This window comes from Mobula birostris, chromosome 3 (genome assembly GCF_030028105.1).
Source record: "Mobula birostris isolate sMobBir1 chromosome 3, sMobBir1.hap1, whole genome shotgun sequence".
Lineage (NCBI taxonomy): Eukaryota > Metazoa > Chordata > Chondrichthyes > Myliobatiformes > Myliobatidae > Mobula > Mobula birostris.
The window spans coordinates 177206713-177225422 of record NC_092372.1 but is presented as its reverse complement, the minus strand read 5'-3'; the positions used below and the strand labels follow the sequence as shown (position 1 = coordinate 177225422).

Below are 18710 nucleotides of genomic sequence, written 5' to 3'. Positions count from 1 at the left end.
ACATCCCTGGATTCTGTCTGACCTTGAACAGTAAATTCAATGTGATTTCCAGTTCCCCGGCCATCCATTTCACACAAGGGAGATGTACTAACTTACGCTAAATCATCACTGTTTCTTCTTTGGGCTGTTTTCAAATAAAAGGAAAAAAGAAGTGAGACTGTTCAGAAAGCATACAGATTGTACTAAATATGCTGAACTTTAAAATCTTGATTTACATGGAAACTTTACTTATTTAAACTGGCTTAACGTAAAGTAAACTGTGGTGGAAATTATTTGTTATTTAGAGTGCTGTATATATTTAAGAAGAGAGGTCCAAATTAAATACCAAAAATGATCAAGACATTAGATCCACTTCAGACAACCATTAGATTGGGGTTGTAAAACAAAATTCTTTTCAAGCTTGCAGGCATCTCACAAGGATGGCTGGTGAGATCAGGACTTCAAGTAAATGCACAGTATTAAATGTAATATTTCATACTGAGCTATTAACATATCAATTCTACAGCTTTCCTACGATGTTATTGTTTGATTCCTATTACAATTATCTTAAGATACAACTTTTTTGCTGTTATTACAACACATTCTTTTTTTTTGAAAATCCAATATTTGATTAAAAGGGGTTTAAATTAATCTTAGCAAAGCAATTATTGGGTAATGGCAAATCACCTGTCTCTTTATATCCTATTCATTTCATTTTCCACACTTAGTTTGTATCTGCCCATTGGCATTATTCCTTGAGCTTTCCAGTTAGGATTGTTATGGTATGCACCTGACCACGTCAGCCTCTGGGGTTTAGATGCTCTGATTCTCCAGAATATGGACAGCTGGCCTGGACCTTTTAAAGATTCCGGCCCAGTCCGCTAATTGGAGCCCATGTTTTGGCACCAAGATTTTGATACTTAAAGAGCACCTGAACTCAGGTTCGGGGCTCAATTATCAGCTCAACTTTAGTTCAGTCTGCGATCACACTTAGGATTTCTTTCTTGTTTGGATTCTCATCTAGTCTCATTAGGTTGTCATCTAGCATCTGGTCAAGAGCCCTGTTCTTGTCTCAGTCTCAAAATCATGTCTCAATTCCAGTCTCGGATATTCCAGCACCTGGCTCCTTACCATTCTCGCCTAGACCTCTTGTCACAATGATGCCTGGTGAGATCAGGTAGCAGTTCCCTCCCGGGCCTACATTTCTGTCAGACGAGACAATTGTCATTTCAAAGGTGTGCTTGATGAATGGGTACCCAATCCGACAGTGCCTCTCACAGACAATCAGACAGTGCCCCTCACAGACAATCCAGCGGCCCTGCCCATCAGTTAACTGAGAATCAGTAATAAACTATCGGAACGCCCAGTGAAAGAACTTAATTGCATGGAGAAAATAACAACCGAGGCACATTCTGGACAGATTTTCATCTCTCACACTTCGGTAAATGTCAGATGTTCAATGGTTATGACACCACTTTAACCCTTTAGTGTCCTATCTTCCATGGACCTAAACATGCTCGAGGCTTTCCTGTTACAATGCAGTAACTGGAAATCTGGGGACAAAACCCAAGTGTTGAGACCTAAACCCGCTAGCTTCTTAAATTATTTTCAGATTCTGAGTGTCACTTGCATACGTTGCCCCTCCCTATTTGTCACTAGTGGTGAGTCACTTTCTGGTGAAGGTATTCCCACTGCAATTTAGCAGAGACGTCAGGGTTTTATACCCATCAACAATGAAAGGCCAGCAAAATATTTTCCGTGCCAGGATTAAATGTGACTTGGGGGCTAAACCTGGTGGTTCCCAGGCACTTACTGCCTTTGTCCTTCTTGCCTGTGGAGGTTCCAGGTTAGGGAGGTATTGCCAGACTACCGTGGTGAGAAACTGCAGTGCTTTTTGCAGTCAGTATCCACTGAAGCCACATGTGCACTGATGATGGAGGCAATGGATGTTGGTTGATGGTGTACCAGTCAACCGTACTGCTTGTTCTGGATGATATGGCACTCATTCATGCAAGTTCAGAGTGCCCCATCACACTTGTGAGCTGTGCATTGTAGGTGGTGGAAAGGCTTTGGGATGTCAGGAGATGATCGACTGCTGCAGGATACCCTGTCTCTGACCTGCTATTTATCTGACTGGTCCAAGTGAGCTTCCAGTCAATAATATTAAGTTAAAGGCAAAAACACCTACTCCCAACAACACACCCACACACAATGCTGGAGGAACTCAGCAGGCCAGGCAGCATCTATAGAAAGGATTACAGTCGACATTGCAGGCCCAGACCCTTCTTCAGGATAGGAAAAAAAGATGAGGAGTCAGGGTTAGAAGGTGGGGGAGGGGAGGAAGAACCACAAGGTGATAGGTCACAGTATCACCTTGTTATTCTTCCTCCCATCCCCCCACCCCCTCCCCCCACCTTCTAACTCTGACTCCTCATCACTTTTTCTCCAGTCCTGCTGAAAGGTCTCAGCCCAAAACGTCAACCGTACTCATTTCCATAGATGCTGCCCAGCCTGCTGAGTTCCTCCAGCATTGTGTGTATGTTGCTTGGATTTCCAGCGTCTGCAGATTTCCTCTTGTGTGTGTGATCCACCTACTCGCGCATATCTTTTTATTAAAATTGATGCCAGCACTTGACCTCCTGCTTTTCTCTGGCTTACATGCTGTAGTCTATCAGTGGGTAACTGAGAGTCAAGCTGATCTGTAAAGAGCACCTTGCCAGTGGTTCTTTAAGTAACTGCCAGCTAAAACTAAGTACATTTTAGGCGATTACCTTTTGTAAATGTTTACTTTTCCGTTTTCCATCTTTGTTTACCACCATTAGGCGTGCAATTATATTCCACTTGTGTACCTCATTATTAAGATGTAATAGCTGTTCATATTTGCATTTAGTTTATCTAATATAAGGCAGTATGACCACCTCATATCAGTAAGAATACTGTTTCTATGTTAATATTCACTTTACATTACATCAAGTTTTTTCAAAGACTAGATTTCTGATTCAGAAATTAATCTTATTGCAGAACTGAGACTGGACTATTCTCATTCCCCAGTTACCAATTCCACCACAGAAAAACACAGCCGGGTACAAATGTGATATCAAAACTATTTCCACTCCAGTGTCGTTCTGCCAAACAAAAAATAAACTCACACATGCTGCCAAAATCACTCGTAAAATTGTTCTCTCTTTTCATTTGAGGTCTGATTTGACTGAGATTTGTACTGTATCGCAGTCAAACAGCACATACAGAGTCACCATTAACTTTGCTGTGGGTCCAACTTCAGATCAGTATAATCAATTTTTGCCTGCATCATAGGAAACATACAAGCTATTGGACACACCTCCTGTATCAAGGGTAAAGTTTAAAAGAAATCTTTAAGCAGAATTGTTCACATCGATGGATGTTCTCATTTTCTCTTTAAGAACATTAAAATCTGGAAGTCTGACAACTGTGCTAAGCTCATGATAGCTTTGCAATTCAACAATAGAATCGTTGCTCTGTCTGTCATACACAAAACTGTGTTCGTTCCCCAACGGAAGAAAAAGTCAGTTATTTACCTTGCCAGTAAAAGCTTCCTGGTCCTCCCAGCACAATGTTCCCATCCTAAAAAAAAAGATCAATCAGAATTGCTTTGCAAAGTCATGACGTCTAACTGATAAAGGAAACATAAGATGTAAGAAACCACACATAGGCATGTCATCATTTACAGAGAAATCAGCAAAATTCCTGACATGTTAAAATTTGGCAAGTTTACTTCTTTTAATAAACAGCATCATTTTTTTTCTAATTATATTGGTGGCTTTCTGCAAAAGATACATGGAAGACTATACTAGCAAAATGCTAGGGAGCTGTAAATTAACTAGATCCAAAACAGGGTATCAGAGTTAATGAATTATTTTTTAATTATTTGATTGGCTGGACATTCCATTTCATGGAGACTAGAAATGTGCAGCATGAGATTTCATTTCCATCTATTTACTTCCAACTCTATGGACAGGTGCACATCCACAATTCTTTTAGACCTTTGTTTTATCCTCAGTTTAATGCAGGGGTTCCCAAACTTTCTTTATACCATAGACTCCTATCTTTAACCAATGGGTCCATGGACCCCAGATTGGGAAGCCCTGGTTTAATATATTTATCTCCAAAGTACACAAAATAGGTCTTCATTCTAGAGATGCATTCTCTGACACACTAGAATAATGAAATGGAATAGGAAGTGTCTCAAATTGCATTTGCCCTCACCAATATGGTGTAAGTTGTTTTTAAGACTGCATATTACCATTTTGTGTGTGTTTTAAGACTAACATGAGGGTTTATAGGTATACTTACCAAAAGTAGGTTCAGGTTCAATTTAAACCAGCATTATTATGCTAAATTCATCATATTTTAGCAAACAGAATGTATTCAGATATGAATCAATTGCCAATCAATTTATTCCGTAGAGGCAATACTAGTGCTGTGATGCTATTCATGTGCTACATACTTAAATTACAGCACATTCCTGAAGTGATGTGTGCTAATACAAAAAGTCTGCTCTCAGCAATATCTATGGAACAATGCCTTATTACTTAATGCTTCCTTTCTGTAATTAAGCTAAGTATTGTTTCATTGTTACAGTTTTACTATTGTACAACTAGACAACAAAAATTAAAATTACTTCATCCCTCTCTCAGTACAGACACTTGCCGTGTTCCACTTTATGTTACACAGAACCAGAAATGTGTATTTGGAATCTCTTTCCTTCTCTTTTCATATACAAATTGTACATCATTTATAAAATCAATTGAATTTTTTTTACAGTAAAGCACCATATAAATACAATAAATATCAAGATTACCTGGGTAAATTCAAGACTAAATCCTGCTTGACAAGACCCTTGACCCTCGGGATCTGACTGATCTGCAAAGACATAAAACACACATTATTTCCATAAATTGCAAATTCTTTTAACCTACTGCCCAAATAATCGACATTAGCCATTTTTTTAAAAAAAGATCACTTTTAAGGGATATAAACAAACTATTATACGATTCTATTTTTACAGATGTTTTGGTTCAAACACTATGCTATCTGATTCAGCTGAGAGAATGGTACAATATATGTAAGATACTTTTAAACTGAACTCTCATCTCCACAACAGATTTCCTTCCAATGATGTTCTGGCAGAAAAATGTCTGATGAGAGTCAATTAGACCTGATTCAAACTATTTAGTTGCACTTTCCTGGAGCTTAAAAATTACATCATAAGACCATAATTGACAGGAGTGGAATTTGGCCCTTGGCCCATCAAATCTGCACTGCCATTCAACCATGGCTGATTTATTTTTCCTCTCAACCCCATTCTCCTGCCTTCTCCCCGTAACCTTCGATGCATTTACCAATAAAGAACATGTCAACCTCCGCCTTAAGTATACCCAATGACTCCAAAGTCATCTGTGACTAGGAATTCCACACAGAGGTATATAAGATGATGAGAGGCATTGATCGTGTGGATAGTCAGAGGCTTTTTCCCAGGGCTGAAATGGCTAGCACGAGAGGGCACACTCTTAAGGTGCTTGGAAGTAGGCACAGAGGAGATGTCAGGGGCAAGTTTTTTTTACACAGAGGGTGGTGAGGGTGTGGAATGGGCTGCCGGCGACAGTAGTGGAGATGGGTACGATAGGGTCTTTTAACAGACTCCTGGAAAGGTACATGGAGCTTCGAAAAATAGAAGGCTATGGGTGACCCTGGGTAATTTCTAATACATGTTTGGCACAGCATTGTGGACTTAAGGGCCTGTACTGTGCTGTAGGTTTTCTATGTTTCTATGTTTCTGTATTTAACACCCTCTAGCTAAAGGAATTTCTCCTCATCTTTGTTCTATAGGGATGTCCATCTATTCTGAGGTTGTACTCTTTGGTCCCAGACTCTCCCACTATTGGAAACATCCTTTCCATTTCCACTCTCTCTGCAATTCAGTAAATTTCAATGAGATATCCCCTCATTCTTTAAAACTCCAACAAGCGCATGCCCAGACCCATTCAAATGCTCCTAATATGACAACCCTTTCATTCCTGAGATTCTCCTAAATCTCCTCTGGACCTTCTCCAATGCTAAACATCCTTTCATAGATAAGAGGCCCCTAAAGTTCTCACAATACTCCAAGTGCAGTCTGACCAATATCTTATGAAGTTTCAACATTACATCCTAGATCGCTTTTATACTCTAGTCCTCTCAAAATTAATGCTAACGTTGTATTTGTCTTGCTTACTACTGACTCAACCAACAAGTTAACCTTTAGAAAATCCTGCGCTGGGACTTCCAAGTCCCTTTGCACCTCTGGTCTCTGAATATAAGAGATGCTGCTGACGGTGGAAATCCAGAGCAACACACATTTCTGAATTCCCTCCCCTTTATAAAATATGTATTCCTTCTAGCAAAGTGCATGACCATGCACTTCCCGACACTGTACTCCATCTGCCACTTCTTTGCCCATTCTCCTAATCTGTCCAAGTCCTTCTGCAGACTCCCTGCTTCCTCAACACTACCTCCCCCTCCACCTATCATCCACTATTAAATACTAGGTAGTGCATCCTGTATTAATTTAAATACAAGCTCATAGTGTGGAGACCCTTGAATCTTAAACTACTATCTGTTATCTCTAAGCAGATAACAGACGGCATATGCTTGGAATAGCTTCAATTCTTTGAATAGCCAGAGATTCATCACAGTCTGGTCACTGTAGATTGCTGAAGCTGGAATCCGATACAACACTACAAGCACTATAAGAAATTAGCATGATAAACAATGTTTCTGGATGGAAATGGACAGTTGACATTTGCAGTGGAGACCCTTCATCTGGATGTGTTGGATCTCCAAGAAGCATCTTTGATTAACATCTTAACTTCATCAAACAAGCTCTGGTATTTCTCAGCAAAGAGTCTAGTTGATTCCCAGGTTGGGAATAAAAGACAGTGCTTCCACAACTTGTAAGGGTAATTCCCATGTGCTGCTAAGGTATAGGTTAACACTGAGAAGGTGCAGGTTCTTCTGCGGAGGGGAATAAGAAAGAGTCTGTGGTACATATCAGTACCAATGATGTAGGTAGGAACATTTTGCAAGATTTTTTTAAGGATGTGGAAGGCAGGGTCTCAAAATATCGACTGTGCTTCTTCCTATAGATGCTGCCTGGCCTGCCGTGTTCCAACAGCATTTTGTGTGTGCTGCTTGAATTTCCAGCATCTGCAGATTTTCTCGTGTATACGTCTATAAGAAACAGGGTTTTGCGGATTAATGTATGACTGGAAAGATGGTGCAAGGAATAAAACTGCAAAGTTTAAAGGGCATTAGGACCAGCTTTGAGATGATTGGGTTTACTGCAGAGCAGACAGCCTACATCTCAGCTAAGCCAGGACTAAACTCCTTGCCTGGAGGTTTGCTATATTCTTAGTGGAGGGGTTAAACCAATTTGGAAGGAGGGTGGATATCAGGATGTAGCATTGAAAGGGAGGTGTATAAAGTATTGAGCAAGATATCTACTGAATATAAAGTATTGAGTGAGATATTTACTGACATCTACTGAAAGAAATAGTGTGGTTTTAGAAAGGATCATACCAAGAGAAAGCACAAAGTGTTAAGGTTTTATGATGCAAGGACGTGAGCGTATTAAACGAGATTGAAGTAATTAACCATATGATGTTACCATGCTGCACAACAAAAGAGACTTGACTATATAATAGGACAAACTTGGATGCTAACTATTACCAGATATGAGACAGTCAATAGAGGGGGAAGGGTTGAAAGGTAAAATAGTAGTAACTGATTAAAAGCTGTACATTAGGCATTGTTAAGGCTGTAGTTCATGGGGTGAAAAGGACAGAATTAGTATGTGTAGAGTGTGGACTAATGGATGGAAAATTACAGGCAACTCAAAACATAAAGTGAATTCCAAGGACACAGGTGGGTTGGTGGAACATACAAGCATATGACCAAATAAATGTAGGAATGCACAGAGTAACATTTTAGCAGGAAGAATAAGGAGAGACACAGGAACTGGGGTGGGTGGGTGGGTGTGTGTGTGTGTGTGTGTGTGTGTGTGTGTGCGTGTGTGTGTAAGCATGCATGCTTTGTTGAAAGTGGCAAAACAGTTCAGAATTGAATCAAAAAGCACCAGAGATCTTACGTTTTACATGGAGCTACCTACAGAGATAGGGAGATAGGGAGCCATTATGCATCACTGGCTCAGCCATAAGCGAGTCTGTTTCTAGCCACCTACTATAGGTGAGATGAGAAACAAAAGAACTATAGTAAAATGATTTCAGGAATGAAGAACATCTGTTACAGGGGCAGGGAGGAGAAGCCGAGGTTATACTTTTTTAGAACAGATGAGCTTATGAGGGGATTGGATAGAGGTATTAAAATCATCCAAGCTATAGAGAGAGAGGAAAGAACCAGAGGGCATAGAACGAAGGTGACTGGTAGAAGTAAGAGAGGAGAAGTGAGGATCCAACTGGTTCAAAATATCACTTGTAGGGAGGTAGGGGGCTGGGACCAGCCTGACGGTGACAGTCAAAAGGAGGATGGGTAAGTATTTGAAAGGAAGAGGACAATAAAATGAAACTAGCTGAATTCTTGCATAAAGACCTTGTAGACTTGATGGGCAGAATAGCTTCTTTTATGATGTAACCATTCTGAAAATGTCTGGTGGACCATACAGTTAAATTGCAGAGGAATTTTCAGCTGGAAAATACTCAAAGTTCAAAGTTAATTTACTATCAAAGTACATATACATCACCATATACAACTGAGATTTGTTTTCTTGCAGGCATACACAGTAAATCCAAGAAACACAATAGAAACAATGAAAGACCGTACCCTACAAGATGGACAAACAATCATTGTGCAAACAACAACAACAAACTGTGCAAATATGAAAGACAGATAGATAAATAAATAAATAAGCAAGCAAGCAAGCAATAAATATAGAGAACATGAGTTGAAGAGTCCTTGAAAGCGAGCTCATAGTTTGTGCGAAAAGTTCAGTGATGGGGCAGGAGAAGTTGAGTGAAATTATCCCCTCTGGTTCAAGAACCTGATGATTGAGGGGTAATAACAGTTCCTGAACCAGGTGGTGTGGGTCCTGAACCTCCTGTACCTTCTTCCGGATGGCAGCAGTGAGAAGAGAGCATGGCCTGGGTGGTGGGGGTCCACGATAAAGAATGTTGCTTTCCTGTGACAGTGCGCTGTGTAGATGTGTTCAGTTGTAAGGGAGGGCTTTACCCCTGATGGACTGGGCAGTGTCCACTACTTTTCCTGGGTTTTTTTTCCATTCAGGATCATCAGTGTTTCCATACTCCAGGGCACAACACAATCATACATGTTCTCCACCACACATCTATAGAAGTTCATCAAAGTATTGGATCACATGCCAAATCTTTGCAAACATCTAAGGAAGTAGAGGCTTTCTTCACAATGGCACTTATGTGCTGTTCTAGACAGGTCTTCTGAAATGATAACACCATGGAATTTAAAGTTGCAAACCTTCTCCACTTCTGATCCCCCAACCAGGACTGGCTCAGGGATCTCTGGATTCCTCCTCCTGAAGTCAATAATCAGCTCCTTGGTCTTGCTGCGGTTGAGTGATAAGTTGTTGTTGCGGCAACACTCAACCCAATTTTCAATCTCCCTCCTATGTGCTGATTCATCACCACCTTTGATTCAGCCTAGGACAGTGATGTCATCAGCAAACTTAAATCTGACATTGGAGCTGTGCTTAGCCTCAGTCACAAGTATGAAGTAAGTAGACTGGGGTGTTAAGCACACAGCCTTGTGGTGCACTTGTTCTGATGGAGACTGTGGAGCAGATGTTGTCGTCAATCTGAACTGACTGACTGGGGTCTGCAAGTTAGGAAACTGAGGATCCAATTGCTGAAGGAGGTATTGAGGACAAGGACTTGAAACTTACTGATTAGTTTTGAGGGGACGGTATTGTTGCATGCCAAGCTGCAGTCGATAAAGTACATTCTGACGTATGCTTCTTCAATGTTCAGAGGTTTGAGGGTTGTGTGAAGAGCCAATGAAATGGCATCTGCTGTGGGCCTGTTATGCCAGTAGGACAACTGAAATGGATCCAAGTCACTTCTCAGGCGGGAGTTGATATGTTTCATCACCCACCTCTCAAAGCACTTCATCGCAGTGCTACTGGACGACAGTCACTGAGGCAGGATAGCACATCCTGCTTGAACCCAGTGAATACATCAGACTGCCTGAGTGAGAGGTTAAAGATATCGGCGAACACTCCATTCAATTAATCAGCACAGGTCTTTAGTACTCGGCCAGATACCCCAACTGGGCTAATTGTTTTCGTAGCGTCACCCTCCTGAAGGATGCTCTCATGTAAGACTCAGGGATCGAAATTACAGGGTCATTGTCGACTGTGGGAGTTCATGGAGATTTATCCATACTTTGACTGTCAAAACCAAGCATTGTAGGCACTGAGCACATCTGGGGGCAAAGCTCTGATGACACCTATGCTGTTTGGTTTCTTTTTGTAAGAGTTAATATCATTCAAGCCCTGGCATAGCTGTCGAGCATCCTCCAGTGACCCATGTTCGGTCCGGAACTGCCACTTCATGTGTTAGATGGCTTTCAGGGGATCGTACCTGGACCACTTGTATCTTGCTGGTTCATGAGGCCTGAATGCGACTGAACGGGCCCCCAGCAGATTGCAGATCTCGTGGTTTATCCAGGACTTCTGGGTGAGGAAGACTCTGAATGATTTTGTGTGGATACACTCATCCATGACTGTTTTAATAAAGTCTGTGACAACCGCGATATATTCATTCAGATTCTCTGATGAGCCCTTGAAGACAGCCCAGTCCATCAAGATGCTGGCAGTGAACCACAGTGACATATTGCAGGCTGCTTGCAAAACTTATAAATATACCTCTTCCGAATTACGCTCACTGCAATCTGCATTGTGTAATTTTTCTTTAAGTAATGTATTTTCGAATTGTCTTAATGAATTGGTGATTTCATGATCTTCTGAAGGACTTAGCTCTCAAGCATGAAGGTATGGCATCTTGAAGTGGACGAAGGAACATCACCATAGCGGAAGGGAGGGAGGAGAGGAGGATTACAAGCCAGGCTGAAACGTGAAGAAATTGCAGTTCCTCTACCCAGCATCTTTTTAGCAAATGTACAGTCACTGGAGAGCAAGACTGAGGACCTAAGAGCAAGATTGCTGTATCAGAGGGAAATGAGGAATTGCTGCGTTCTGTGTTTCATAGAGACATTGCCTACTCTGAACATGCCCGAACTCGGCAATCAGACCCCAGGGATTCTTGATACACAGGATGGATTAAACTGCTGATTCAGAGATGGCAAAAGGTGGGGTCCGTGTTTCATGATAAACTCTGTGTGGTGCTCAGACACACCAGTCTTTGTCTTATCACACTCTTGTTCCCCCAAACTGGAACACCTAACAATTAAATGCCGACCATTCTACTTACCAAGAGAGTTCTTCTCAGTGATCCAGACAGCACTTTGCATACTGTCCAAAGCTGACATTAACCAGGCACTTGAGATACTGAATGCTGCCATCACCAAACAGAAAACTGGCCACCCTGACACATTTCAAATCATAGCTGGGGACTTCATTCAGACTTGTTTGAAGAAACCTCCATCCAATTATCATCTGCATATAAACTGCAAGACCAGGGTTCCTACCACAGTAGACCACTGCTGTACTATGATTAGGAATGCCTACCATTCCGTGCCTAGACTGCATTTTGGGAAAACTGATCACCTGGCTGTCCTTCTCCTGTTTGGATACAGGAAGAAGCTAAAGAGCTAGGCTGCAGAGATAAGGACAACAAAGAGGTGGTTGCAGGAGGCAGAGGAGAGGGGACTGTGGGATTGCTTCGAATCAGTGTACTGGGCCGTGTTCGAGGACTCACCAGAGGATCTAAAATAATGGAATTTCTTGGACAATATTAAAAATAGTCAATCACCAACTCCCATTTTTTAAATCATTTCCTGGTAAAGCAAGCAGCATTGCATTTTGTTACTATGGATTAGTGCTGGTGTAATAAACAGGCTTTGTGTAGTTTGCGGTACAGTAAATCTTGTTTATTTGGAACAGCTTTTTGAAAATGATAACAGCCCCCATAATAAAGGATGCAAATTGCTAGCATGTGACAATATGATTTAATAACATGAGTTGTCCTGATAAATGGTTTTGCTCCTCTGACACATTTATTATATGTTTGTAGGAGCCACCTGGAAATTTAAAAGCATGTTAGTCTACTTTACACCACATAAGGATTTGTGGTAGTATACCATTAAATGAAATACTTCCTTCAAAAATATTTCACATTGCATTTTTTAATAATAATTTCAAAGCAGAAACCCAGCTAAGGAATTCACAAATGGCATGATTTTGCTGAGCTTAATGATTGAAACATGCTGGACCAGTCACTTGGCTGGGAACTGCCACTTGCTGTCTGACCACATCACACTTACCTCAGCTGTGAGCATGGTAGATGGCCTTCTCGGTCTTCTGTAATCAGGAGTTAAGCATTAGGATCAGGACAGTGGCTACACTTCAGAAGCTGCAGTAAGGGCTTTCCACTCCTGAATCACCTTGAACAGCCTTTAACAGCAGAATCACTCCGAACAGCCTTTAACAGCAGAATTGGCTTTGATGGCAGTATAAATTGTCACTGATTTTAATGACCTTTAAGTGCCTCCCAAGTTTGATTTTCCTAAAATCTCCAATAAACTCTCAGATCCAGTGCCAGGGAGACAAATTCCTGTGGCTATGCTGAGAATTCCCAGCAAGTCCTGGTCCAATGGTTGAATGCTATGGGGAGACCAGCAGTGGTGAAAACTGACAGCTTCGGAAAACCGAATCCATCAGTGTGCCCTGGATTTTGGCATTTTATGGAGCTCTTGCTAGTTTCTGTAATAGAAACCAGGCAATTACCACATTTCATAAAAAAGCCATTTGGCTCATTCATACCCTACTGAGAAAGAAATCTACTATTCTTACACATACTGCCTATTGTGACTTCAGACCCACCAGTTGGTTCATTCTGAACTGCCTCTTCAAATCAGAGCATTAAGCTGTGCAGTGGAACAAAGGGAGCTTCGAATTCCTTGAAGGTAGATAGGGTCACAAGGAGAGATTTTGGCACATTGGCCTTCATAAATCAGGTCGCTGAGTACAGGAGTTGGAATGTCATGTTGAAGTTGTAATTGACATTGGTAAGGCCAAGTTTGGAACAGTGTTTGCAATTCTGATCACCTACCTAAGGAAAGATACCAATAAGCTTGAAGGAGTGCAGAGAAAGTTTGCAAGGATCGTGTCAGGAGTTGAGGACCTGAGTTACGCGGAAAGGTTAAATAAGTTAGGACTTCATTCCCTGGAGTGTTAGAGAATGAGGGGAGATCTTCTAGAGGTATATAAAATTATGAGGGTATAGACAGTGTAAATACCTGCAGGCTCTTTCCCCAGAAGTTACTTGAAACTAAGAATTAGAGGTCATAGGTTTATGGTGAAAGGTGAAATATTTAATGGGAACCTGAGAGGAACTTCTTCACTCAGAAGGTGTGGTATTTGTGAAATGAACTGCCAGCAGAAGTGGTAGATGTGCATTCAAATGCAATTAAGAGAAACTTGGATAGATACATGGATAAGGAGGGTGTCGAGGGCTATGGTCCAGAAGCAGGTAGATGGGACTGGACAGAGAAAACAAGTTGGCACAGACTAGATGGACCAAAGGACCTGTTTCTCTTCTGCAATACTCTTCGACTCTATGAATCCATCAAGACAGTTGGACAATCAATGCCACCATTGCCAGTGATGTCCATATTGCAAGAATGAATACAAACAAACTAGATCAACAACAGAACTTTGGCAGGTTTTATCTTAACCACCAGCAAAAGTCACCAGATTCTAGTCCACTATTTTTTAAAAATTAATAATATTTTTCAATAATCAGATATGGGCAACCAACATTTGTTCAACAGTTAAAAGTATGTAGAAATAGTCCACAGAATAAAGAAAAAGTAAATGTTTAAAATGGATGAAGTGTTCTCTCTGCAATGGATGCTTGACTTACCAGAGCGACATGGAGAATATTCTGCATAGACACTGAAATTCTGAACTGCCACATAACAGGTCCCCACTGGATCTTTCTCTTCAGTCAATTTAAAGGAACGCCAATTATACAATGGGGCACAAGCCTATGAATGAAAAACAAGTCAATTAAACCAAATAGCTATCATTTTCTTTTTCACAAAACAACTTTTTTTTAAACTTTTCATGCTGGCAAACTTATTGAACCATGGCACTTTTATGGCTTCACCCTGTTACTTTTCCAAAATCAAACTTCACCTGAATCCCTCCACTGCAAAAATCTCATTGTTGGATACGGTATAGTTCTGATGCAGTCTTCTATCATAAGGATGCACTGTATATTACAATTTTATCTTTTTGAAACAAAACTGTACTAAATATAATTGGGAAGCTCAGATATAATAATATCTACATCTAGTTATCATATAACATTATAATAAACTATCATTTTCAGCCTTGTTAATTTATTCAAACCAGGCAATTCATAAAACTTACTTCATGTATACTTAATGAATTTAACAATGTTAAATCATGGTTTCTCATTTTATAAACCTGAAACAATATAAATAATAATGAGAAAGTGGAAAACAGATCTGAACTTTACAACTCTCCAGTGACTCATTTTTCTACTGCACACAGCACTTTTACGATGTGTTTTTAAAGAAGATAGCAACATATGATCTTATTTACCATTCTCAAATTTCAGTAGCAAGAATCATTGCGATAGCCAACTAAAAATACAGAATATTAAAGTTTCTATGTAACTGAACCAAGATGTTTTGACATATAGTCCAAGGACTTACCACAACACTTTCTTCATGTGATCTGACCGTTGCCCCAAACCATTGATTGGATTTGAATTCAACAAGTGCCTTTGTTCCATTAAATCTGATGAGCCTGTTATCTGACAATCAAAAGAGATGTTATGCTTTAAGATTTTCTTTTACAGAAAGTAAAATATTGAAATGAGAATAAAATCATAATTTTATATTTTATTAAGATCTGTTTCAAGTTATATTACATAGAAAAACAGAAAAAATTAGTAAAACTAAGAAGGTCAGGCAACATCTGTGAAAAGAGGTTCAGATCTAACTTCCAGGGTCCAAGACTTTTGTCTCCATTATATAATTGCACTACCACACAATTTTGATATCTATTTCACCATTTAAAGTCATAATTTCATGTGTACTGTTGAAAATTATCAAGCACATGAAATACTATTTAGTATGCAGTGTTAATGCTTTACTATGAATGATTCAACTAACACCCAAAAAGTAAAGTTCTGTTTTGATCAATAATTGTGTTAAGATATAATAAAATAATGAATTACATATTTTCCACATATGACTGCTGAGATACTTTTTAGATTTCAACAAAACATACAACATTCATACAAGGGGTAATTCATACATGGGATATGGGTAAATGTGGAATAGATGTTTCATTTGTCCAGGGTATCAAAATGCTGGTGTCACAGAATAAGTGGATGGCCTTTTCAAGACTGCGATGCAGTGAAGTGAATCCTGGCAATCCCCAACCCAAAGGGGTTGTGCATGTTCAGTTGCTGAGCATATGTAAAACACACACCAATGTAACTTTGAATATTAATGGCATCAGGCAATGTTGTGTTAGTCCAGTAAAGTGGCACCGAGATATAGGATCAGCCATGATCTTCATGAATGGGGAGAGGGGGAGGAACCATAATGGGCCCAGTGGTCTGTTTCTGTTTTTTTTCCTGTACGTTCTTAGATTACAATGTTCTTAGATGATATAACTGCTTAATACTAAAACATTCCTTTTTTGCTGACAGAATATGGATTTCTCTAATTGTTTTTTCTCAAGAATATAACCTACTTCATGATTTAATTATATGTACACACACACACACAGATATCTCTCTAACTTTGTTTAACATATACTTTGCAGATGTCAACATAAAAGGAACCATCTGGTTAAAAAATCAGCTCTAATTATGATGCTTTTCAGTCTCTAATAAAAAGCAGACAATTCCTCAACCCCACTCTTTTTTGAAGCAGACTGGTTTTCCACATGTTCACCTTCCCCAATTTCACTCCCTGTCCATGAGCTTCCTTGTGAACTGTTAAGCGGGAGGAGTGTCTGAGTGTCCTTGTAACAGCATTAACTCAACCACGTCATAAAAAAAAGTTGTCAACAGATGTTAAATTCAATTTGAGCAATGTGTCTGTTTCACAGTGATCAGATATTTAGCAATCTGCCATCCCTCTACCTTACCCTTCTCCAGCCTGTGACATGGACCCAGCACAAATTGTTTTATTTAGTTGTACTCTGCCAGCAAGACTTACAGATCATTTTACAAGATACTTGAACATTTATACAAAAACAAACTGACTGAACTGCGGTTTTTGGTAGGTTTAAGTATGTCTAAACTATTATTTCTTATGACTGACATGTTGAATTTATGTAAATATCCATGCGTGCTCGCTATCCAGTTTCTGTTCTTTTAAAAACAACTTTTAAAATGATTAATATTTAAAATAAAACTGCAAACATTAATTATTTTAACTCCACATGTACAGGGAAACATCTTTATTCTAATTTTCAGGCAGTGAGAATATTTCCCATTTGAAATAATTAAATCAATGTAATTTAATCCGAGATAAGATTTCATTGGGGTGAAACATTTTAAGTGCCGTGAAACTCTACAGACAGAAAACATACAACATATTTAAATAATTGATCCTATGAATTCTGTCAGTTTTGGAAATATTATGACTTAAATTTGTCATATTCGATCTTTCAATGAAGTAACGCTGTCTTGTTTGACGGCTTATTGCGGATATAAACTTTCACTGCGCACCGCGGCTTTTGCATAATATTTGCAATTTGAGATTGAATTAAAACTGCATGTCTGCGAGGTAGAAGTGCATATGCACCTACTGCTATTTGGTCGTTTCTGTAGTTCTTAAATAATAGTTTCGTCTGTGCACATTGTAAAACTTATGAGGGAGAAGTAAAATATTACCAGGCACTGAAGTTTTCCTGGGGCTTTTGCACAGACTGCGGATTTGTTTGAAGCTCAGCGGGAGAGGAAGGAACAGTCAGGGGATAGGAACGGCACCGAGCCTCTTCACACTTACTGGTTTTGTCGAATGGTATCTGGCTGCAAGGAGCGCCTCCTGCTGCCCAGCCGCAGAGGTACACCGCTCCTCCTTCCACTATCCCCGGTTGAGTCGTGTTGGCTTTCGGAGCTCCTATAAGGACACTGACACTGAAGATGACCCCAAAACACAAGGGGAAAACAGATTTAAAATAAAATAAGAAAGTATAGACAACAAGAATAACCACGCAACAGTCTCTCCCACCCCATGCTCAAATTAACTGTGCAGATCTGCCAGTGAAATTGACTATTCACTAAGTTACAAATAGGTAGGTAAAGCATTCTTTGTAACAGGAAGATGTGGAGTTCGTCAATTCTTGAAGCATATTGTTTTGCCATGTTACATGTAAAAAGGGGAAATGCCGCTCACATGCTTTTCACAGGCGAGTAGAAATCCACCGAGTATCCGAAGTAGCTGCCCTGGGGTCCGTTGTAAACAGTGGGCTGCTCCAAGTCCAGGTTGAAGGCGAAACATCCCGGGAGCAGCGGCAGCGGCAGCAGGAGCAGCAAGCGGATCATGACCTCCTGGCGGCGGCGGCGGCGGGCGCTCATCGCGGATGGCGGTCCGGGGAGGCGTATGTGGGTGCCCGCGCCGGAGCTGTCAGTGGCGTGGGATGCAAGGAGACCTCCTTTCCACTTCCTTCTCGCCTCCTAGTTAATGTGGACAGCACCGGGAAGGAGGGTGGGAGGGAGGAGGCTTCCCCTCGCGATCCGCGTCAATAAGAAGCTGTCCTTTTATGGTGGTGAAGAGCCAGAAAACGAATCCCTAATCTATCCCGTGGCTGTATTAAACCTGGGCAAACTTTCACTTGCATGCGCCGCCTACATTATGACCGGGGTGTCCCAATGCAGGATCACTGAACCTTGGCATGAAGGATCCTGGGCTGCTAGCAGCGACACTTTATCAAGAGTTGGGATCCATTCTGTAATTTTCCGAAACTACAAAATTCATGTTAGAATTTAAAGGTTTTGTTTTTAGTATAGTCTGTACTTTTGAAAAAGGTTTCAGAAGCTTATAGATACATTTCAGTCCATAGCTCTGATTCGCATCGGCAAGATCGATTTATCCTAGCTTGAAAACCGGACTGAATGGGATGTTCAAAACGCAACTACTGTACTGGGATGTTGCTTTTATTTTGAATTATTTATAAATGTCTGCTTTCTCCAGATCTATGGAAACACAAGAGGTTGCAGAGGCTGGTATCGGGAGCAACACGCAAAATGCTAAAGGAACTCCTCGGGTCAGGCAGCATCTGTGCAGCGGGATGGACAGTCGACTGGACAGCGGACATTTTCCTCCACAGAAGCTGCGTTGAACTGAGTTCCTCCAGCATAGTCATAGTCATAGTCATACTTTATTGATCCCGGGGGAAAATGGTTTTCGTTACAGTTGCACCATAAATAATAAATAGTAATAGAACCATAAATAGTTAAACAGTAATATGTAAATTATACCAGTAAATTATGAAG

The 18710-nt window shown here is 40.4% G+C and overlaps 1 protein-coding gene across 1 annotated transcript in view; it reads right to left on the bottom strand.

Moving 5' to 3' along the window:
* Positions 1-18021, bottom strand: part of itga8 (integrin, alpha 8) — a 270386-nt gene extending 252365 nt beyond the window's left edge. The window contains exons 1-6 of the mRNA XM_072253739.1: positions 17611-18021; positions 17221-17351; positions 14905-15005; positions 14085-14208; positions 4820-4881; positions 3537-3582 (exon numbers count right to left, since the gene is read on the bottom strand). Of these exons, the coding sequence (XP_072109840.1) occupies positions 3537-3582; positions 4820-4881; positions 14085-14208; positions 14905-15005; positions 17221-17351; positions 17611-17792 (646 nt within the window). The 5' untranslated portion in view covers positions 17793-18021. The remainder of the gene's footprint in view (positions 1-3536; positions 3583-4819; positions 4882-14084; positions 14209-14904; positions 15006-17220; positions 17352-17610) is intronic.
* Between the last annotated feature and the right edge of the window lie 689 nt (positions 18022-18710).